General features: G+C 41.7%; 1 protein-coding gene and 1 long non-coding RNA gene across 2 annotated transcripts; both read left to right on the top strand.

Annotated features, from left to right (window-relative positions):
* The first annotated feature begins 2501 nt into the window (after positions 1–2501).
* LOC133274595 (uncharacterized) lies at positions 2502–9142 on the top strand. The gene is made up of 2 exons (XR_009745187.1): positions 2502–3050; positions 7856–9142. It is a non-coding gene; the product is annotated as an uncharacterized LOC133274595 (long non-coding RNA).
* Positions 9143–17146: 8004 nt separating this feature from the next.
* Positions 17147–22951, top strand: HSP90AA1 (heat shock protein 90 alpha family class A member 1). The gene is made up of 10 exons (XM_061464020.1): positions 17147–17326; positions 17422–17788; positions 18248–18381; positions 18887–19195; positions 19835–20000; positions 20280–20470; positions 20575–20722; positions 21402–21670; positions 22006–22339; positions 22518–22951. The coding sequence occupies exons 1-10, from the start codon at positions 17168–17170 to the stop codon at positions 22625–22627; spliced, it is 2187 nt and encodes a 728-aa protein (XP_061320004.1). The 5' UTR covers positions 17147–17167; the 3' UTR covers positions 22628–22951.
* The last annotated feature ends 578 nt before the right edge of the window (positions 22952–23529 follow it).

Below are 23529 nucleotides of genomic sequence, written 5' to 3'. Positions count from 1 at the left end.
TCTTGATCAGTTTCTCTCTACTCCCCCTCTCTTGCTGCATGTCTCTACCAAGTAATGGCTGATTTTTATAAAAAAGCTTGGATTTAAGGTTACCTACATAGAGTTAAGTTCAGCAGAAAGATGAGTGATAACAGTGATTCTTTTACTGACAGACTTAGCTCATGAAGATTGGTTGCTCTGCTAAGGTAAGCTGAAATGTGGCTACAGTGCGTTTCTTTCCATCACTTCCCTTTGGAAAATTCAAACATAATTTTGTCATAATCTTTCTAGTCACCCGAATTCTGTTTCTTGTCTTCTCTCTTTCCCACAGCTGTGACAGAAGACAACTATGGGCAAAATAAAACCAGCTAATAGTGAGACACAAGGCTCTCATGGTCTTTATTCAAAACAAATTAATAAAGTGGGCTGTTTAAGCATAACTTATGCAAGAACATTAAATACGAGCATATCTTAAATAGGAACTCTACATCTTTGGGTGGTTTCAGACTTGGTTACCATTAAATGATCAACAGAAGGCACTCTACAACACTTCAATAAAATGTGATGCCTTGCAGTATTATTCTGACTTTAATGGATTGTGAGTCCATATTAGTCTCACCATTATACCAAGTAAGAAAATATCTCTTATTTTCCCAGAGAAATTTCAAGCTTATTCTTAAAATTAAATCATTACCTCAGAGTGTACCTATACAGGTGGCCTTTCAGGTAAAGGACAGAGAGAATCTCCAGTCTTTCTTGTTATTTTGTCATAACTGTAAAATTTAAACTATGGCATGTCCCAGAATGTAAATGGAAAGTTAATTAATGATAATAAATCTTGTGATGACTTTTCTTGCTTTATAATACAGTCATAAAATCATAGAATCATAGAATAGTTAGGGTTGAAAAGGACCTTAAGATCATCTAGTTCCAACCTCCCTGCCATGAGCTGGGACACCTCCCACTAAACCATATCACCCAAGGCTCTGTCCAACCTGGCCTTGAACACCACCAGGGATGGAGCATTCACAACTTCCCTGGGCAACCCATTCCAGTGCCTCACCACCCTAACAGGAAAGAACTTCCTCCTTATATCCAATCTAAACTTCCCCTGTTTAAGTTTTAACCCATTACCCCTTGTCACTACAGTCCCTAATGAAGAGTCCATCCCCAGCATCCCTATACCCCCCCTTCAGATACTGGAAGGCTGCTATGAGGTCTCCACGCAGCCTTCTCCAGGCTCAACAGCCCCAACTTTCTCAGCCCGTCTTCATACAGGAGGTGCTCCAGTCCCCTGATCATCCTCGTGGCCCTCCTCTGGACTTGTTCCAACAGTTCCATGTCCTTTTTATGTTGAGGACACCAGAACTGCACACAATACTCCAGGTGAGGTCTCACGAGAGCAGAGTAGAGGGGCAGGATCACCTCCTTCGACCTGCTGGTCATGTTCCTTTTGATGCAGCCCAGGATACAGTTGGCTTTCTGGGCTGTGAGCACACACTGAAGCTGGCTCATGTTCATTTTCTCATCGACCAACACCCCCAATTCCTTCTCTGCAGGGCTGCTCTGAATCTTTTCTCTGCCCAACCTGTAGCTGTGCCTGGGATTGCTCCGACCCAGGTGTAGGACCTTGCACTTGGCATGGTTAAACTTTGTAAGTTTAAACTGACCACATTAAAAAGCCTACAAATTTCCTCTTGATTAAACCATTATTCATCCTATTCTATCTCCATCTTAAGCAAATTAAAAATCAGAGAGAATCAAAAATCCAAAATATACATTGGAATATTAACGATACATCTGAAACAGTAATTATATCTTTTGTCCTTCACTCTCAATATGTATATCAAAAATTACTTATATTTTTTCACTGTTTAAAAAGCCATATACTACAGTTGTGTGTGTACGAATATACATGCAATAAGGGTTCAGCTATGTTTATCCTTATTAACACTGAACCTGTGCAAACTGGAGATCAACCCATGGATGAAGAGAAGACTCTTGCCTTCCAGGCTGAGATAGTACCTCATCAACACTGTCTATTGCAGCAAGAAAACCTTTCTGAGGGAGCCAGTTTGCAATTCATTGGCTGCAAGCTATCTAGCCATTAATGTGATTCAGCCAGTAAAAAACTGCCTGAATTCTTAAGTATATCCTGAGAATGCTTAAGCCTTCTGTTTTAGTCTCTGGACAAAATCAGACTCAAGGCCTTGACTGATCCAAACAAGCTGGATTCTGGAAATGACTGACCCAATGAGCACAACTGTATTCTCATCATGGATTCAGGCACAGGATGACCAAAGCTGACCCCATTACTACTGTGACTTCCAGCAGTGGAGCTTTTATGTAAATATTGCTTGTGCTGGTGTCTTCAGGACTGGTCGGTTTGGGGTCAGCTTCTTCTCTGCCTACCTGATTGCAAATGTGACTGAGCTCACAAAACAAAAAAGATAGGCAGTTTGCATGTCACCTTCACTTCAAGACTAGCTAATGTCAAGTGAAAACACTGCAGAACAGCAGCGGGAGCACAGGCACACAATCTAATGTAATAGTATCTAACTTTAACAGCAAATTTGCCCTGTCTGGGAAATAATGACTGTCTGAACTTTATAAAGCAAGAGAATGAAGTTGGTAATACAGCTCCACTGATGTATTGCATTTTATAATATGTACTACATTTAAAGAAAAAATTTAAATATAATAAATTTCCATGAGGGTTTTGAAAACTGGGGGAAAGACACATTGAAATGGTGTAATTGCTGTAGTTGTTGCATTTTGTTGGAGCACAGAATTAAGCATGAAGCACCAGTTCACCATCTTCATGTAGTCAGTGATGATTAAGAATTTCTTATTACAATTACATTAACTCTTAGTTTCAGAAAAAACTTGCTATTTGGACATTTGTGCTGCCACTAAAGCTCTCAGATTTCACTCAAGGGGAACCCCAAGGCTGTAGAACAAAGATTATCCTAAATCGAAAGGAAGACCAAAGAGACTATTTGGAAGAAAGGCAAATCAAAGAAATTGTGAAGAAGCATTCTCAATTCATCAGCTGTCCAATTATACTCTTTGTAAGTGCCATGTTAGAAATGCTAATAGTACATGCTTTGAAACACTAGTTGCATACCTAATGTCCTCGCATCATTCCCAGATGCTACTAGAACAATGTTAACTAAGCTGTCTTTGTATTGCTAGCATTAAAGTTTACAAGAAGAACTGGCTACCCAGGATTTGGAGAAGGCTGAGGTTCTTAATGACTTCTTTGCCTCAGTCTTCACTGGCAAATGCTCTGACCACACCACCCAAGTATTGGAAGGCAGATGCAGGGACTGTGAGAATGAAGACCCTAGGCCCACTGTAGGAGAGGATCTGGTTCGAGACCATCTTAAGAACCTGAACATGCACAAGTCCATGGGACCTAATGAAATCCAACAATGGGTCCTGAAGGAGCTGGCAAATGAAGTTGCGAAGCTGCTGGCCATCATATTTGAAAAATCATGGCAGTCAGGTGAAGCTCCCGACAACTGGAAAAAGGGAAATATAACCCCCATTTTCAAGAAGGGGAAAATGGATGACCCGGGGAATTACAGAGCAGTCAGTCTCACCTCTGCCTGGCAAAATCTTGGAGCAGATTCTCCTGGAAGGCATGCTAAGGCACATGAAAAACAACAAGGTGCTTGGTGACAGCCAGCATGGCTTCACTAAGGGGAAATCCTGCCTGACCAACTTGGTGGCCTTCTATGATGGGGCTACAGAACTGATGGACAGGGGTAGAGCAGTTGATGTCATCTACCTGGACTTGCGCAAAGCTTTCGACACTGTCCCACACGACATCCTGGTCTCTAAATTGGAGAGACATCAATTTGATAGGTGGACCACTCGATGGATAAAGAACTGGCTGGACAGCCACACGCAAAGAGTTGTGGTCAATGGCTCAATGTCCGGCTGGAGACCAGTAATGAGTGGTGTCCCTCAGGGATTGGTGTTGGGACCTGTCTTGTTCAACATCTTCGTCACTGACATGGACAGTGGGATTGAGTGCACCCTCAGTGCCAATGACACCAAGCTGTGTGGTTCAGTTGATACGCTGGAGGGAAGAAATGCCATCCAGAGGGACCTTGACATGCTTGTGAGGTGGGCTGATGTCAACTTATGAAGTTTAACCATGACAAGTGCAAGGTCCTACACCTGGGTCAGAGCAATCCCAGGCACAGCTACAGGTTGGGCAGAGAAAAGATTCAGAGCAGCCCTGCAGAGAAGGAATTGGGGGTGTTGTTCAATAAGAAAATGAACATGAGCTGGCTTCAGGGTGCGCTTGCAGCCCAGAAAGCCAACTGTATCCTGGGCTGCATCAAAAGGAACATGACCAGCAGGTCAAAGGAGGTGATCCTGCCCCTCTACTCTGCTCTTGTGAGACCTCACTTGGAGTATTGTGTGCAGTTTTTGTGTCCTCAACATAAAAAGGACATGAACTGTTGGAACAAGTCCAGAGGAGGGCCACGAGGATGATCAGGGGACTGGAGCACCTCCCGTATGAAGACAGGCTGAGAAAGTTGGGGCTGTTGAGCCTGGAGAAGGCTGTGTGGACACCTCACAGCAGCCTTCTAGTATCTCAAGGGGGGTATAGGGATGCTGGGAATGGACTCTTCATTAGGGACTGTAGTGATAGGAGAGGGGTAATGGGTTAAAACTTAAACAGGGGAAGTTTAGATTGGATATAAGGAGGAAGTTTTTTCCCGTTAGGGTGGTGAGGCACTGGAATGGGTTGCCCAGGGAAGCTGTGAATGCTCCATCCCTGGTGGTGTTCAAGGCCAGGTTGGACAGAGCCTTGGGTGATATGGTTTAGTGGGAGGTGTCCCAGCTCATGGCAGGGAGGTTGGAACTAGATGATCTTAAGGTCCTTTCCAACCCTAACTATTCTATGATTCTATGACTGTACATTCTGTTGTGTGATAACTTATTTGTTTGTTTTCCTAGTGATAGGTTTAAGTACTAGGATCCTACCTATGCGGGATACCTATACCACGTATCAGTTGCATCTAGATGATGAGCTTCTGATGCACCAATCCAGAGGACATCTTATAAAGCTAATGTTTATATTAGTGAATATAGCAAGACAGAATTCATGCTGTTGGTAAAATCTGCAGCACTTGACAATGAAAATACATATTTGTAGCTAAAGATCCTAATTATGCAGGTGAAACAATAAACTCTGTGTATTTTATACTGATGTATTCTAATATTGTATATTTGGAGCCAAAGAAATCTGATATATTTAGACATGCTTCTGAAAGGGGTCTGGGTGGTACCGACTAATTAGTAATGCTGGCTTTTAAGCCAGAATTATTACAGTTCTAGTTCCAAAACTGAGCAGAAGGCTATTTAGAAAGGTACTTTGAATGCCTGGTGTATCCGTATTATTTAATGAGTAATTTCTACAAAACTGCAAAGTTGGAAATATTTCTCATATGACCTGTAATGATGATGATCTTGGACTTTCATTATGATCTTTGGACTTGATGATCTTAAAGGTCTTTTCCAACCTAGTTGATTCTGTGATGTTCACTCTTAAAAGTGATATGCAGGGAAATCAATCAAGATGGAATTAACATGCAAATTAATGTAATAGGAATGTGAACTCAGGGGTTTCTAGAGAAAAGAATGGCCCACTGTACCTTCCTGTCTTGGACAACCAGAGATAAGAAAGCCAAGTCATCACGGTTATATTTGGTATAAATTCAGAATTGTATTTCTGTCAGATGAAACAAACTTGTAACAGTTCTGCAGAACTACAGGTGAGAGAGATAGTTCATTGTGAACAAATGGTCTGAGAAAATACAATTTTAGGTAAGTCATTAGAAAGAGCAGCTATGTCCTGAGGAATAAAAACTGAAAAATCCCTGCTTTTACTATTCCAATCCTTTACTGTCCCTTCCTGCAACTTAGCTTTGCAGATCTACTGTGAAGGACAGCAAGAACAAAACACAGAAAAATACCTACTGTCATCATTTTTAATAGGTTTATTTTATAATAAAAAATTTTTCTGGTTAGAGTGAACTTGCTGCTTTTATTTTAAACACTAGAAGTTTTTGAAGTAACTCGAATTTGACAAAATAAAGATACTTTCCCTAGTCCATACATATCCAGCTAAAGTAGAAATGCAAAAATCCTGGGATGTCAGCAGCTGAAACAGTTTTGTTTGTTAATCACAGGAGTCAATGTGACTCCCACCCAGCTGAAAAAGCCATTCTGGTGGGTTTTTTCTCTCTCTTGTTTTGTGAATGATGAGAGAAAAAAAGGCAGAAATATCTGCAGAAATACTTCCTGGCAAGTATTAAGCAGCACCACTCCAAACAAGAAATAACCTGGTGACTCCTAGCAACTCTAGTCTGTCCTACTTGTTTAATGTAGAGCATTATACTGACACGCCTATTAACCAGCCTAAGAATATCCTCAGCTCAGCTGACTGCACAGCAGGATTTCAGTGTAAAGAGCCAAGTTACTTCAGGAGATTTGCCTCAGTATGGCAGGAAGCATCTCTGAGAGAGATGAAAACTGACTGATTCACTATGTCTCGTTACTGGAGCCTACAGATAGACCTGTGTATGATTAATCAAGTACTTACACAGCTCTTGACAAAATTTCTCAAAGTACCCACTCAGAGTCAGCTTTAATCAGAATTATCTTACTGCTACTATTCTTTCTTTCAGCATTCTTTCATGGAGAAGAAGCTGGGATTCAGATCTCTCATGTTTTTTCACAAGAAATAAATCTTTTGATCTGACACAGCAGGAAAGTCACATTAAACTGCCTAAGCAGAATGTTCATCATGGATAGCTGTGAAGCCTTTATCTATGATTATCTGAAAGTGCTCCATCATTTTAGTACTTTTTTTTTTTCCTGTAGCAGTATATCCCTAATAAAATGAAAGTACTGCCTGAAATAGAAAAAAAAAAACCAAACACCTATCATCCGTGCACTAAGTAATCTACCCAGAGCATATTGTCGTGGTTTAAACCCAGTCAGGTAACTCGTTCTCTCACTTCCCCCCCTTTCTTGCCCTCCCCCTGCTCTCGGAGGGACAGAGAGGAGAATCAAAAGAATGCAACTCCCACGGGTTGAGATAAGAACAGTTTAGTAACTAAGGTATAACACAAATCACTACTGCTACCACCAGTGATAATAATGATAAAGGAAATAACAAGGGAGAGAATACAACACCTCAGCACCAGCCGACCGATAACTCGCCCCCCAAGCCCAACCAAGTGCCGACCGATACCTCCTCCAACCCTGCAGTCTCACAGCCCTTCCGGCTAACTCCCAGTTACATCCTGGGCATGATGTGCTGTGGTATGGAATACCTCTTTGGTCAGTTTGGGTCAGGTGTCCTGTCTCTGCTTCCTCCTAGCTTCCCCTCCTCCCTGGCAGAGCATGAGGCTCACAAAGTCCTTGGCCAAACCAAAACATCACTATCAGTTCTGCTCCCAGGCCGAAAGTCAAAACACTGCACTGTACCAGCTACCAAGAAGGGGAAAAATGACTGCTACTGCTGAACTCAGGACACATATGGACAGATTTAAACCAATTTCTTGCCTTTTCTTTACAAGTATAGATTGCCAAAGTAAAGACTATATCCTAGGTTTGAAATACTAGAAATAATCAATTTCATGGCCATGTATGGTAAATGCTAATTATCTCACGTTCTGAAAAATGTGCAAACTGAACCTGCAGATTTTTTTAATTCCTGTGACTTCTGAGATTTTTGTTAAATCATGCTTCCTGATGAAATGTGAAACTTTAAGGCATGTAGCAGACTCACAGTATACTCCAGTGTGTTTTGAATTCCGAATAGCCGACTTTAAATATTTCTTTACAGATAATGCAGCAGAACAGAATTATGAAGGTGACAAGTGGATTAATAACATTCTTCAAAGTTTCCTTGACTATCACAAGGAAAGAAGATAAAAGTTTTGTAAGAAATTTTCCAGAACATGAGGTGTTCTACCTGGACACCTCTTTCAAGGAGGGCCTGACCATACAGTCAGGGTTCAAAAGAGCAGACTGCTCCATCAGCAAGGATGAGCCAGGAGCCAAGGGTAAAATCAAGGCAGGCCCAAGCAGGGAGCATACTGACAAGGGTCATAAGCCCACAGTACCTGAACAAGAAGAGAACTGGTCCAGTGATGTTGCACCCAATAGGTCAATGATCACCACATGCATCTGTAATAATGAGGTATGTCTAAGGACAAGCCAAGAAGTCAGGTCAGCAAGACAAGGCTGGAATCAGCAAAGTACAAGGCTGAACCCAGGCACAGCTCAGGCAAAGATCAAAGCCAAGGCCCAGGCTTCAGTGCAGCTCCTAAGCTAAGATGGCAAACTCCTGGTCAAGGCTTCCTACAGCTTCTTCTCACACTGCTCCATTCATACTGGTCAGATCCAACGTAACTTTGTGATATCAGAGCGAGTTTCAAGCTGTAATTCAAACTCAGTCATTAACTACAAGTCTTCACTGCAAATTCTTTTTAGGACCAGGTTCAACAGATTTTTACACCAATTTAAGTAGAAGTTCTGCAAGATTCTTTAGTTCTTCCCATTTCTGTGCCCTCTCAAAAGTGAGATGGTTGAGGTTATTGCATGCTCAGTATCCCCAATAAAAATATGTAACTGATTTATTTTTTAACATAGATTACCCTGATTCCAGCCATTGCTGCTTTGTAAACCTACTTTCTCAACCCTTTATAAACAGCTAAAATTCCATTCAGAACTAAATCTGAAAGTGTAAGATCTCTACACCAGATTGCTCTCACTCTTTCCCTAAATCCTCTGATTTTTAAGGTAAACTTTTCTTTGAAGGTTTTCTGTCTCTAATAATTGTACTTATTAAGAAGCAGATGATTCAGAAGTGTTCCTGAAGTATGTGAAGGCCATTCAATTATTTTTTTCTTCTTGCTTTTGTTGAAGGCACTAGAACAATTTGATCCAAATATGTCTTCTTTATATAAAATAGTATCTTATTTGTATAAAATAGTATCTTCTTTGTATAAAATAGTATCTTCTTTGTATAAAATCTTCTTTATGCAAAAATGTGATCTTTCAAGTACAGGTGACTGTATGAACTATTTCTCTCTGCATCTGCTTACCTGCTTAGAATCCAGAACTGGAACTTACCTTCTGTATGTCTATTTAAAATGAATCCAAAATTTGTTTCCTACTATCAACTTTTCTGTCACATTCTAATTATCTAACTCTGAAATGACATCTGTATTCAGTAAGCTGAAAAATAAATACTATCACATCAAGAATAATTTAGTGAAGTACAGAATATATGCTTTATGACATAGTTTCCAGTAGTAGATATCTCCTAGTTTTAATTAATTTAGATTTAAGATTTTAGAGTCTTTATTTTTACTTTTCTGAACGTGACCTGAAGGATAGTTTTATCGCCAAATTGACCAGGCATGCAAAATAAGGTAGAGTGCTCCATACATACCCATACCTGCAGGTGAATATGCAACAGCATTTAGCTGTTACATGTACTAAACCCACAGCCTTTACTGTTACACAGAATGCAATTCTTAGAACTGAAATACATACATGGAAAAAAGTAGCAGGTTTATTTCCATGCTTCTTGATGCTGAGGCACTTTTAAGGAATTTTCCTAGTGATGTAACTTCACCATCACTATCATTTTTTAACGTCTTCAAGGGACGTCTCGGATTTTATGTTTCTGGGGGCTTTTTAGTGGAACCTCCTGCTTTCTGAAAGAGCTTGTTCTCTGATTTAGGACCTATTCTCTGATTTAGGACCTATTTAAACTTAATACCTATGAATGGAAAAAAGCTCGTAGCTCTAGATAATAAATGTTACATCTGCCACCATACCTATCATTCCTCCTCCGAAACTATCATTTTTATGTAGCTAGTCCTGATTAATGACATTCTACTGTCATTCTCTAAACCAAGTAACTGTGTCAACTGGTTTTTTGGTCCCATGCTAGACAAAACCCACAGACGTTTCAGCAAACAGGTCCTGCAATGCTCCTGAAACAAAGAGCAGAACTAGATACTGGAAAGAAACAATTATAACTCTGTGGAAGACAACATGCCTGTGTTGGTAAACTTGCATAGGTACAATTCTTCCTTTGTACATAAAACTTCATCTTAGAAATGCATAATTATGTATTTATTCTGGGAAAGTGTAAATCATGATATAATGCATACAACTACAAAGACAGTTTCCCTTGTTCTAGTCACAAGGGAATATTAAAATGAGGACCAATTTAAAACATCAAATTGTAGTGCTTATAAACTGAACCTAAGTATTAGTTTTGTAACAAACATCATATAAAGTAATTTCTGATAAGATTAAACAATTATTCTGGACCTTGTTAACATTCCATGAATCCAGGCCTTTCCATTCTCTCAGCCTTCCTATGCAGCTGAGCTTTTATTATAATTGACATTTGTTAGTAGCAGAATTGTTGACTTTTGCTATAATAGTCTCGTACAAGAGTTTAAGTCCCTTCAGAATTCCTTCTGAGAGCAATGAGTCTGAGTTACCACACTCCCTAAACACACATTTCAAGAACCTGAGGCTTTTAGAGAAAATTTATCCATATTGCCCTTGGTCGATACAATTACTGCTGCCACCTACAGCTCAAAAGTACAACTACATTTTATGAGAGCAATTCTCCGCCTCTTAGGTACGTCTTCATCGCAAAAATATTCCAAGTGACTATCCATCCTATTTATAGTATGAATCGCTTCTTTTTGTGACGTTTAAATCTTATGCTCACTTCGTCTTGCAGTAAGACATGAGAAAGTAGGAAACAAGCTGGCTCAAAGAACAGTTTAAGAAACCCTGAAGCTTTGCTCAGAGATCCCTAGCCAGCTTTACATTTCATTACGGTAACACAGATTTTACATGCATAATTCCATGTGTTAAATAAAACTACTTTCTTTCTACTTACGTCAGTCTTTGAAATCTACTGTTTAGGTTAATTTCAGTTCCTGCTGTTGTTTTCCTTAAGTAAACCCTGAAGCGCTGAGGTAACAACATCACAAAACTGCCAGAACTCAAACAGAATTGATTTTAAAGCGATGTTACAAAAGCATTAAGGCTACAACACCAAGCACTCAAAAGTTAGTTATATGTTGGACTCGGAATTCTCTATGCAAATGTAATATAATTTCTTTGTGGCTCGTAAATATAAAGTCTTATTCAGCAAAACAGAAGAAGCCTTTGATCAAGAATAAACCACAGTTTTCCTGGGTTATTTCAATGCTTCAAACATTAAATAAATATTTTCCAGACATCTTTTACTTTGTTCTTTTTTAATTTTGTAATTTTCATAGAGCAAGGAGTTCTATGAAATTGTGTAAATACTCTTAACACAATTAAAATGCACATGGGGAACAAGTATGGGACTAATCCTTGGGAAACCGAATGCAGGACTGCAGCCCATGCAGTTAGTGCAGCAATGTAACTTCCTAGCACATGCTGTTGGCATAGAACCATTTCTGGTTTAAAAAGACCCAGTTCTTCAACATTTGATTCAAATCTGGATTTTCTGAAAGCCAAAGTTTCTCAGATTCTGACAAGAAAATTGCAAATCAATTACCTGCCTCAGCTTCAAATTTAGAATTAGAATTTAATATTGTGGTTGTTGGGCATTTTTACCTTTGCATTTACAGTAATGTTCAAAGTAGCAAATCTTACCAAATAAATGGCAATTGCCCCATGTTATTTATTACTGTATAATCAGAAAAAAATGAAATCCCATGTAACCACCCCTCAGACATTGGCTACAATAGTTGCTAAAAAAATGGAAGAATGTTTGACCAAAAACATTCCTAAGGAAATGAAGTACATGCAACAATGTGGTCATCGTCCATCAGTCTCTCCATAATAATTTTGACCTATTTAACCAATTCAATCAAAGTTAACAAAATACAGAGATCACAGAGATACGAAGGTCTACAAAATCAATAGGTGGGCAACAGAGCCGTGTGCTCTTGTTGCCGCTTTTGATGGAAGAAGGGGCAGGGAGAATTCAGCTTTACCCTCACTGTTTGCTGGCCTAACAGCCAGGAGGAAGTGGCACAGCTACAGCCTTTACCAAGCACACCTGCATGCACCAGTTCTAGGACACACTGCTTCTCCCACAGGCAGAACATTAAAGGCAGGCAGATGAAGGATGGACAGGTTTGGGATGATGGGGAGAGGGGTCAGGGACATCTAGGGGATATGGGAGGGAATAAGTGTGTGTGAAGGTAGGACTTGAAAATATCAGGCTCCCGCATTTTTCCCATTAACAGAACAACTGGTTAAAATAGGAAGTATATTAATCTCTTGGTTGAAAAGTGGAAGTCTTCTGCTCAGATTTTCCTCCAAAATAGATAGAAAGCAAGTCTGGAACCAGTCTGTTTAGCCTAAAACTGAAGCAACACAAAACTAGCATCAGTTAAAATAGAGTAACCATAGGAACAAAGTGCCTATCTTCATGAGCCCTCACTGCATACCAGAACAGAAAGAATATAGATTACTCACAAGTCACAAAGAAAATATTTGGTTTACACAGGCACACAGGAACTTGGGTTAAGCAGAGCTAGAAAAAACTTCAGATGGTTTGGCATGAGATTACTTTCTCCTAGTGCACTTGTAAAACAATTCTGATGAAAGAAATCAGTCTGCTTTTGAAGACTGCTTTCAAAAGTTGAGTAACACGATCACAAGGGAAAAGAGAATGATATGGCTGCTACATTAGACAGCATAAAGGCGCATGATCCTGCAAACATATGCAAAACCTTATATAGGTCTTCATATGCTTAAAATTACATCTGTCTCTAAGTCTGAATAACTGAATCCACATTAACCAAAACATTACAGAGGAAAAGATTTTCTTAGAACAACATCTTGAATGCTTTGATAAAAGTGGCACTCTTAAAATTCTGGATATCTCCAAAGGATGTCCTACTAAACAATATCCTGAATAATATTAGTAGGATATTACTGGGAAGAAAAAAAAATGCTTGGGTAGATATCTATAAATTGTAATAGTTTAGCAATTCTCTGTAATACAGAAGTTATTTTTTCACTAATAAATGTTAGAAAACATTAAATGGAATCTAAATTTAAGAGGCTTTCAGCCTAAAAGGCATGTCCTATGGCATTTATACTATACCAGGACTACTTTTAATCTAAGAAAACATGAAAGTTCCATCATTCTGCTTGGGTATAACTGCCACACTTTATTAGGGAAGTGGTAAAAAGCCATTAGGCTCCTTTATGGAAGCAGAGAACCAAAGCAGCTGTCAGACCATTGAAATCATAATCACTATGCAAAGAAAGGAGCACGTCATATTCAGGAAGTTATTTTGGTGCATATTATTTTGTAGAAGTGTGTGTGTTTGAAAGGAAAAGAAACCCATTGAGATCATAAATGCACTGAAATCAGACTTGATGAAGGTTTGGAAAACAACCAGCCAGAGTACCCACCAAAAGGTGACCCGGACATAAGCACAGAACTTTCTAGGCTGAGTGTTGGCTGAAATCCAGCTTTTTTGGTGGTTTAGAATGGTGAGCAAATAACCTCACTCCTACTCCTCTCCTGTGTGCTGAGCAGCAGCCCCTCTATACACCCTCATGTTATCGTTGATGCCACAATTAATTTTTCCTTCTAATTAAAACAACCTGCAGGACCCAGTATGTAGGCTTACTGCTTCGATCGGAGCTGTAGCACATTTTAGAAGGGCAGAGTCCTGTAAGCCACTGTACCAATGCGGATACTGATCCAGACACTGCAGAAACTACAATGAAGCAAGCTGTGATTTTAATTCCTTGACAGGTCCTACATTATGTTTTACATGCATACTTAATGTATTTTCTTGTCAGATAATGAGAAGTACCGAAAACTCCCTAAAATACATTAATGCTGCAACAAAACCAAGCCTGTAAGCCCCAATTCAATCAGATTTGCTTGTCCAGGCCAAACTGCAGGAAAATGGATGCTAAGAATGGTAAATTCAGCCTGAGGATCTTTGGTTAAATACATTAATGGACCCAAGTATTGATGTATCTAATTCACAGGGCACACTACCCAGTGTAATTTAGTAGCAGAAGGGCAGTTAGGCATGTAAAAATTTCATTCCCCAAAATCAGTCAAATGTTGAACTAGACAGCACTCTGGGGTACATCTAAGAGCCAACAGAAAATGCCAAGAAGTTGCACCTGGTATGAATTCTTGCTACAGAAGCAACATTTTTTATTTTACTCAAGCAAGCAAATAGCTATTCCTTAGAGCAGAGAGATTGTCTAGATTCATTCTTACATCAGTGTACAGTTTTAACATGTGGCTTCACTTGATATTTATATCCCCGAAAGTGGATCAGCTCCAACAACGAAGTTTTAGAAGCCTGCTCTGGAACATTTATGATGCAGATCACTTTCCCAAGAGATGGAAAACCTGCATTTAACTCCCTGCTCTCAATCAGGTCGCTCAGGTTATAAAAATAACACCCCTGCTACAAGCCATAATCAGAGCTACTGGGTATAGTCAGACATGTGCTTTTCCTTTATGCATGATGTATGAACTTATGTATGAAGACGCCTGTAGCTGCGCCCTTTGAAAATCAACTGAGATTTCCCCCAGATTAAATAGCCATATCCAGTAAGAGAATCCCAGCAGGCTTCACGCTTTAGCCTGTTAACTGAACAGCACTGGCATCTGACGGCTACTATTAGCACTTAAATCCTTAAGTAACTGCACAGCTGTGTACGTCTTCTGAGATTCTTCGATTTGATCACTTGACCTTGCACAAAAATACAGTCTAAGAAAGACGTTTTTGTTTAACTTGCAGACTGACATTGCTGGGGGAGACGCGATTGAGTTTTTCCCCCGATCAGGCGAAACGCTTTACCACAGCATCCCTACGCCGTGATTCATCCGGCTACGCCCAGCAGCACAGACAGGTCTGGCCCGAGGAGGGGAGCGAGCACAGCCGCAGCCATCTGCACAGCCGGCCTGCGGGGAGCCGCCTGGCGCCACTAATCCAACCGGAACCCAGCGGGCACAGCCCGGCCGCTGCGGGTGCCGCCCCGCACCTAGGTTCTGGGCCCTTCTCCCGGCGGGTGCAGCCGAGTGCTTTCCAAGCCCTTCCCGGAGCGCCGCGGGGGAACGGCGAAGAAAAGGCAGCGCGGCTCCGCCCGCTTCTAGGACGTTCTGAGAGGCGCAGGGCGGTGGATGACGTCACCATCGCTAGCTCAACCCCCCCCCGGACCGCTTCCCCAACCACCACCATAAGCGGCCACTTCGCATGCGCCCTCCCCCCTGCTCCCGGGCGGGCCGGCGGTTGGACGGGCGGCGAGCGCGCCGCTCATTTATCCGCTTGCCCATGCGCAGAGCGGGCCCCCGGCGGGACGGGTGAGGCAGCGGGAGGCGCCTGCGCGAAACCCGCGCACCCGCAGACGCTGTTCACGAACCGCTCCCATTGGCTGCGAGCGCCTCGACCCCGCCCCGTAGCGGCGTGGCCGGAGGTCTCCGCCCTACCCCCGGTCACCCCCCTGCCCGCAGCACCGCCCCCTCCCCCTTCCCTGTCAGTGAAGGTTCCCGATGGTTCTGGAAGGAGGCGGAGCCTGGAGTATATAAGCCTAAGCGGGCGGCAGGGCGCGCGCATTAGTGAAGGCACGTCTGTGAGTGTGTTTGCGCTTGCCGTTTCATTGAGATCAGCAGCTTTTCCCCTCTGCCAAGGTGAGCTGTGGGGGAGTCTGTGGTGACAGTCGGTTATGTAGGGGGATGGTTTTGCTGAGGGAGTGTTTTTTATTTATTCCAAATCCTAATGGCTGGTGGATGCTAATGCGTGTGCAGGGGGTGCAGGGTTGGGGGATGCAGGCGGCCGCGTGGTGCGGGACGCCTTCTAGTCGTTCGCTTTCTAGTGCTAGTTAAAAGGAAAACGGGTTCTGAGGTTTTCTGGGGCCCGCAGTCGGGGTATGGTTGGAAAGGGATGATGCATCTAAAGCGTGCATCGTTGATGGTTTTGGTATTTTTTTGTCCTTAAAGTGGTAAAGAAAAAATGGCGGGGGGGGGGGGAAGGAGGACGGCCATCTTTCGCTCTTAGAGTCAGGGTGGGGGATAACGGGTGAAGCAGATTGTTGGTTTCGGAGGGCGCCAGCGGCAGTAGTAGCTCACTCTTCCCAGCGGTGCGATGGGGGTGGCCCCCAATCGCTTTGCTGCGGAGTGGGGGTGGGTCGGAGGGCGAGGGATCGTTCCCCTCAATGAATGAGTGCCCGGCCCCGCGGGGGAGGGGCGGCTGTGTTGGGCGGGGGAAGGGGCCGCTCGGCAGCGCACTCTGCGCGCGGGAGGGGGGCGGGCGGGGAAGGCTCTGGCAGTTTCTAGAACCTTTCATGCTTCGCCGAGAGCCTGCAGGGGGCGCTGGGCGGCGGCGCGTGGGGAGGCTTCTGCCGCCCGCGGGCTTGGCTCGGAATCGTGTAAAGGGCACCGCGGTGTTAAGTGCAGTAGCTTATTGTTTCTTGTTATATTAGCGTTGTTGCTAGAGATTGCAGTGCTGCGCTTGGACTCGATTCACTCCATAGCGATTAATAGTCGGGTTGTGGTTTGAGAAGTTTTCGGTTTTGAGTTCAATCGCCCGTTCTTGAGCTTTGGCTCATACAGAGGGTAGCCTAGGCAGCAGGTCCACGCCCGGTATTTGTGTAGAATGGGGTAATGAGCTCGGCTGGACACTGTTGGCATTGGAATTGTGTGGAGAGTGTCTGTATCTAAAGATACCAGTCGTATGAGCAAAATACGAGGTGGGTAAGAGAAAAGGGAAGTACTAGTCTCTGAAATGCAGGAACTCGGATAAGTTTTTTTCGCGATTTATACTTTTTCTGTGATAAGGGGAAGCACGAGTTGTATGTTACTTTCCAAGCTAATGGAGGAGAGGGAAAAATCTGTGTTGCATCAAAACGGTGCAGATCTGTAATTAAAATATTGTTCATGTGTATCTCAAAATTTCTGATTTTTTGCTGGCGAGAAATCTGATCTAAGTGTTGATTTTTTTTGTGTTACTGTGCTGTTATATTTGAAACAACAGTTAAATGTATTTATCTGTAAATGTGGTTGTTGCTGCTTGCAAAACGGTAAGTGCACCAAGTTGCTGTGGATGGTATTTCAGCTTGTCCTGTCTTGTAGATGCCGGAAGCTGTGCAAACTCAAGACCAACCAATGGAGGAAGAGGTGGAGACATTCGCTTTCCAAGCTGAGATTGCTCAGTTGATGTCTCTGATCATCAACACCTTCTACTCCAATAAGGAAATTTTCCTGAGGGAGCTGATCTCCAATTCATCAGATGTGAGTATAGGTTCCCAGCGTTTTTCACGTCGGTAGGGATGCTGGATTTTTTAGTAATGGTCAGGGAATGCTAAAGCTTGTCCCTTCTCTTACAGGCTCTGGACAAGATAAGATATGAGAGCCTGACTGACCCAAGCAAACTAGATTCTGGAAAAGACCTGAAAATAAACTTGATCCCAAACAAGCATGATCGCACTCTGACGATTGTTGATACAGGCATTGGGATGACCAAAGCTGACTTGGTCAACAACCTTGGTACAATTGCAAAGTCTGGTACCAAGGCGTTCATGGAAGCACTGCAGGCAGGGGCTGATATATCTATGATTGGTCAGTTTGGTGTTGGCTTCTATTCTGCCTACCTGGTCGCAGAAAAAGTGACAGTGATCACCAAGCACAATGATGATGAGCAGTATGCGTGGGAGTCATCAGCTGGAGGATCTTTCACTGTCAGGCTTGATAATGGTGAGTGTCACATGTTTTTTTTCCTCGGGCAGCTTTCTGAAGATTTCTGTCAATCAGATACTTAACTCTGTGCATTAAAGAAGACAGAAGTAACACCAGATGGGTAGTACTATTAGTCATGTATTACATCAAGCACAGACACAGCCGATTCCATTCTTCCAGTTGGGGTAATGTTTGATACATAATGGAATGTGTAAGTAAATCATAGCAAGGCAAGTTACAAATTTTCAAAGAGACATAAATTTTCAAAGCTTCACATAAGGAAATCCCTGCAGCTATTCTACACTGTGCAAGTTTATCAAAGTACATATTGGGTACAATAAGGCTGAGGAAATGTTTGTGAGGCTGTTCTGTACAGGAAATTTTACATTTTTTTCTGATAGAGCAGTGGCTGTTTAAAGAGCAGTGTGTTCCAGAACATCTGATCTGCACAAGTAAAGCATGTAAACTCCATTCTAGGTGAACCTTTGGGCCGTGGGACAAAAGTCATTTTGCATCTGAAAGAAGATCAGACTGAATACCTGGAAGAACGGCGAATCAAAGAAATTGTGAAGAAGCATTCACAGTTCATCGGCTATCCTATTACACTGTTTGTATGTATCTTGCTTGGATTGCTAAACAAGTATTGCCAGCTTAGAGCAAGTGAATTTTTGAAAGGGGAGAGTAATGTCTGTAAAGTAGAATTATAGGTGCTACATAAATGCAGCATTTAAATTCTGTTAACTCTGTTTTACAGAGCCATTAATTACAGATTGGTAAAATTAAGCTTAAATAACAAAAACCCTAGAACTGGATCGTGTTTTACAAAGCTGGTACTTACACAGCTTCTGAATTACTGAAAACCTAACTCTGCTGTGATGTATTATTAGTGGTAATGAAGTATGATGAAACTAAATGGCTCAAACTACTTAACTATACAGTCACATGGAAACCAAAATACCCATTGTCCTCGTGCCCAGAAAAGGAAGTATTCAGTTGAATGTAGGAGGAAAATCTGATGCTATGTTAGTTCCTAGCTTTGAGACTATAAGGGATACTTTAGGGCTGATGGTAATAGAAATTCTGGGTTTCTGCAGTAAACTACTAATTTCATTATAGGTGGAGAAGGAACGTGACAAGGAAGTCAGTGATGATGAGGCTGAGGAAAAGGAAGAAGAAAAAGAAGAGAAGGAGGAAAAGACAGAGGATAAACCAGAGATAGAGGATGTTGGTTCTGATGAAGAAGAAGAAAAGAAGGATGGAGACAAGAAAAAGAAAAAGAAGATCAAGGAGAAGTACATTGACCATGAAGAGCTGAACAAAACCAAGCCCATTTGGACCAGGAACCCAGATGACATAACCAATGAAGAATATGGGGAATTCTACAAGAGTCTTACAAATGACTGGGAAGACCACTTGGCTGTCAAAGTAAGTCCCTGTCAGTCTTGAGGTACAATTCTGTTTGGCCCTAAGTCTGGAGGATCAGTGCAGATGCTGCTGAACTGGATGCGTTGTCCCGTGTCTTGCTCTGATAGGTTGCTTTGCATTTGGAGTGATGGTATGTAAGGATGAGACCTTGTGCTACAATTACTTTGGCTGCTGTTAGGCTGTGTTCACAACCTTGATAAAATTAGTGCTAAATAAAACTTAGGCTGCCTTCCTAGTTTGTAGCTTAGTTGTTACCAAGTCTAATTGAAAAAGTATGTTCCAGGTAACTGTAAATGGAGTTACTTGGCTTTATAGCACAGTTTTGAAAAGGCCCATGGCTAAATGGGATGAGTGAGTGGCCTTTTTCTGGGTCTAGTGAGAAGTACTATAAGAACACAGCTGCTTTCTGAAGCTCAACATGTAGTATACAGAACTGTGTCTTCAAGTTCATCTGCTTCTATGGTAACAGTGGAATAGGACTTAGGTAGGTCTGGAGAAGGTGCTTGTTCTGACCCAAGTTTCATCTGTCTTTCTGAGATCTCAAATAGTTACTGCTTCACTTAGCATTTGAAGAGCTGTTAAATGGTCATGCAAGTGAGAGCAGTATAAATAGACTAAAATGACATTGTTTCCTCACAGCACTTCTCTGTGGAAGGGCAGCTGGAATTCAGAGCTCTCCTCTTTGTCCCACGGCGTGCACCTTTTGATCTGTTTGAAAACAGGAAGAAGAAGAATAACATCAAGCTGTATGTACGCCGAGTTTTCATCATGGATAACTGTGAGGAGCTGATCCCTGAATATTTGAGTGAGTATATTTCTGAGGAAAGTGTTGCCCAGAATGTCAGAGGAAGTGCTTATTAGTCTTGCTGTTCCCTTTCGTGTTTAAAGACATGTGGAAGGGTGAAGGCTGAAGTCCTTAAACCTGATAGGATTTGAAAGTACTGCTTGGTGTTGCCTAAAAACGTAGAAACCAATTCATTACCTCAAAAATAGACCTACTTAGGTGGTGACAGTCAATTTCCTTTTCTTTGAGACCTACAGTACTCATTGTCTACAATGTTAAAGTCCCACTGTAATTTTCCAGATTTCATGAGAGGTGTGGTGGACTCTGAGGATTTACCTCTGAATATTTCTCGTGAAATGCTGCAGCAGAGCAAGATCCTCAAAGTGATCCGGAAGAACTTGGTGAAGAAGTGTTTAGAACTCTTCACTGAGTTGGCTGAGGACAAGGAGAATTACAAGAAGTTCTATGAGCAGTTCTCCAAGAATATCAAGGTTTGTAGTAGTACTTCTGCTTTGTAATACTGTTACTTGTTAGATAGTGCTAACACAGTTTAGTGTTTATCTGAAGGAATCACTAGTTTTTATTACTTCTGTAGCTTGGTATACATGAAGACTCCCAAAACCGCAAAAAGCTGTCAGAATTGCTGAGGTATTACACATCTGCATCTGGTGATGAAATGGTGTCTCTGAAGGACTACTGCACTCGGATGAAGGAAAACCAGAAACATGTCTACTACATCACTGGTGAGTTGGTAACAAATTGCTCATCTTCTGGGGGGTAGAAAATGAAGAAAAACCCATGGCAGCTCTTCTTGGAGGACGTGCCTTATCATTACTTGGTTTGGTAGTCAGGGGAACCTTAAGTACAGTATGATGTCCATGAGGACAACAGAACTAGCTGCCTGCCCTTTGTGCAGGTAGTTTACACATGTGCTTACTTCTAAGCATATTTTCTAAAGTATACTTTAGAATCTTTGTGGTGGCTTTAAGATCACTTTGTTCAGGCTTTAGCTATTAACAGCCAGGAGTCTGAATTTTTAACACTTAATGCTCAATCCACTTAACTATTTGGGCATCAAATACTAATTTTTTTTCTTAAGGTAGATGTTGTACAGGGCTCCTCAGATTATTCCTTGGCAGAAATGTGAAACTTCTGTCTGTCATTACAGGAAATCTTGTTTATTTTCAAACCAGGAAGAAGTGTGTTTACAGGCTGTGAGTGTCAGTTTGAAAGGCTTGGGTCTCTCCAGGCCAATCTAATCTTTGCAGTAGCTTGTGATACTGGTTTTGTGTCTGCCTTTTTCCCTGGGCTGTGCATCACATGGTGAAAACGCAGCATAGGCTCTGGAGAATAAACAGGCTGCTATGTTACAGTATAGTGTTGAGGCTCGGACCACAACTGTGGCTGTCTCATTGTGTACAGGTGAGACAAAAGATCAGGTGGCTAACTCTGCTTTTGTGGAGCGTCTTCGCAAGCATGGCCTGGAAGTGATCTACATGATTGAACCTATTGATGAGTACTGTGTGCAGCAGCTGAAGGAATTCGAAGGCAAGACCCTTGTTTCTGTGACAAAGGAGGGTTTGGAGCTTCCAGAGGATGAGGAGGAGAAAAAGAAGCAGGAGGAGAAGAAAGCCAAGTTCGAAAACCTCTGCAAAATAATGAAAGACATACTTGAAAAGAAAGTAGAAAAGGTAATTAGCAATACTTGGTTTGTCTATATGTAGTAAGTTCAGTGGTCTGAAATTAATTTGCTGCAGCAAAGGCTCAATGTTACAGTTGCCCTTCTGAAGGAGAACAATCTGTGCAAAATGCAGTATTATGGATAACAAGGCATCTTTCACTTTAGTGAAGCTAAGTGGTTCTGTTAATTGGCATTGCACGTTTTTTTGTCTCGTGAGTCTTTGGACTTACATGGCCTGCAGCAGCATTTTGTAGCTTAACCTTAGTTAAATTGGGGGATAGTAAATCAAAATACACAAGTTCAAATACTAAATTTCAGATATGTTCTTTGTTTGCACCTTCCTAGGTGGTTGTGTCCAACCGTTTAGTTACTTCTCCATGTTGTATTGTAACAAGTACATATGGCTGGACTGCCAACATGGAGAGGATCATGAAAGCACAGGCCTTACGAGACAACTCCACAATGGGATACATGGCAGCAAAGAAGCACCTGGAGATTAATCCTGATCATTCCATTATTGAAACTCTGAGGCAAAAGGCAGAGGCTGATAAGAATGACAAGTCTGTGAAGGATCTTGTCATCTTACTGTATGAGACAGCGCTGCTGTCCTCTGGCTTCAGCTTAGAAGATCCTCAGACACATGCTAACCGTATTTACAGGATGATTAAACTTGGTCTGGGTAAGTTACAAATGCGTCTTGTCTCCAGTGAATGCTGGGCCTTTGGGGGGCGCTGACTGTCCAGAGATAATCTTGATGCTTGTGGGAAAGGGGGAACTCTCTAATTAGTTCAAATTGTGCAAAGGAAAAAAGATTTTGCATCCTGACCTTGGCAGTAATGTACCTGTTTCCTGCACAGGCATTGATGAAGATGATACTGCTGCAGAAGAAGCTAGTCCAGCAGTTACTGAGGAGATGCCACCTCTTGAAGGAGATGATGACACATCACGCATGGAGGAGGTGGATTAAACGAGTTCGCAAGAAGTCATGAATGTTTCGTTGGCTAATAACGAATAAGTTATATTTTGTATATTATGAATGTTACCTGCCAAAAAAAAATCTTAGACACTTTGTCTGCATTCCCTCATATTTATTTTCAAAGATGTTATACCTTTATTTTTGTTACATTGCTTTTTCAGCTGATGTGAGATACAAATGCCATTGAGGGAATATTTTCTTTTAACACTGTACAACCCTAAACAGGCAAGTAAGGAGTAATTTTTGTCTCTATTAGCTGGCTGCAGGTGGCAGGGTTTTTGACTTATTCTTAATTGCCAGAAATGTGGGAAAGAGGTAACAAAGACAGTATGACATCAGGATGTTAAAGTTTATTGTGTTACACAGCTCTTGAACTCTAAATCTGTCTTAACATACAGTACCTAGTAACTAGGTGTCTAGGAGAGCTGAAGTAATTTGGGGAAGCTTTAACCCTTTTGCTCTTAACAAGGTCTTGATGTTTAAAGTTGTTTTTTATACTGTTTCAGGATTCTGGATTGCACTCTACCATAGAATAGAATCCACTGTAAATCTCTATTGTGACTTATGCAACTCTGCATGTACAGTTCAAACCTAGAACTGTAAGAATAAAAGTGTTAAGAATGAGTGACGTCACAGACTTGTCTGTTAACAGTGGGAGCTAAATCTGTAACGCTGCAATGCCGCTGCAGTGCTACTGCAAACTGGTACTACAGCAGTGCTCAATGTATCTTAAGCCTGTGCTAGTCTCTGAAGAAGTGATTGTTAGCCTCAACTTTGGTTTACCTTGTGTTGATAACTCTGGCAGTTTTCCAGTGGCTCCGCAAGCCTGGCTGCTAGTGTTGTACTGAGGTGATGGTATTATGTACTGAACAGTGTTCAGCACAGGCTTCTGA

This window comes from Pezoporus flaviventris, unplaced genomic scaffold, assembly GCF_033815535.1.
Source record: "Pezoporus flaviventris isolate CSIRO_AGI_PZ_B2104156 unplaced genomic scaffold, CSIRO_AGI_Pfla_v1 ptg000036l, whole genome shotgun sequence".
Lineage (NCBI taxonomy): Eukaryota > Metazoa > Chordata > Aves > Psittaciformes > Psittacidae > Pezoporus > Pezoporus flaviventris.
This window is presented reverse-complemented; position numbering and strand designations above follow the sequence as displayed.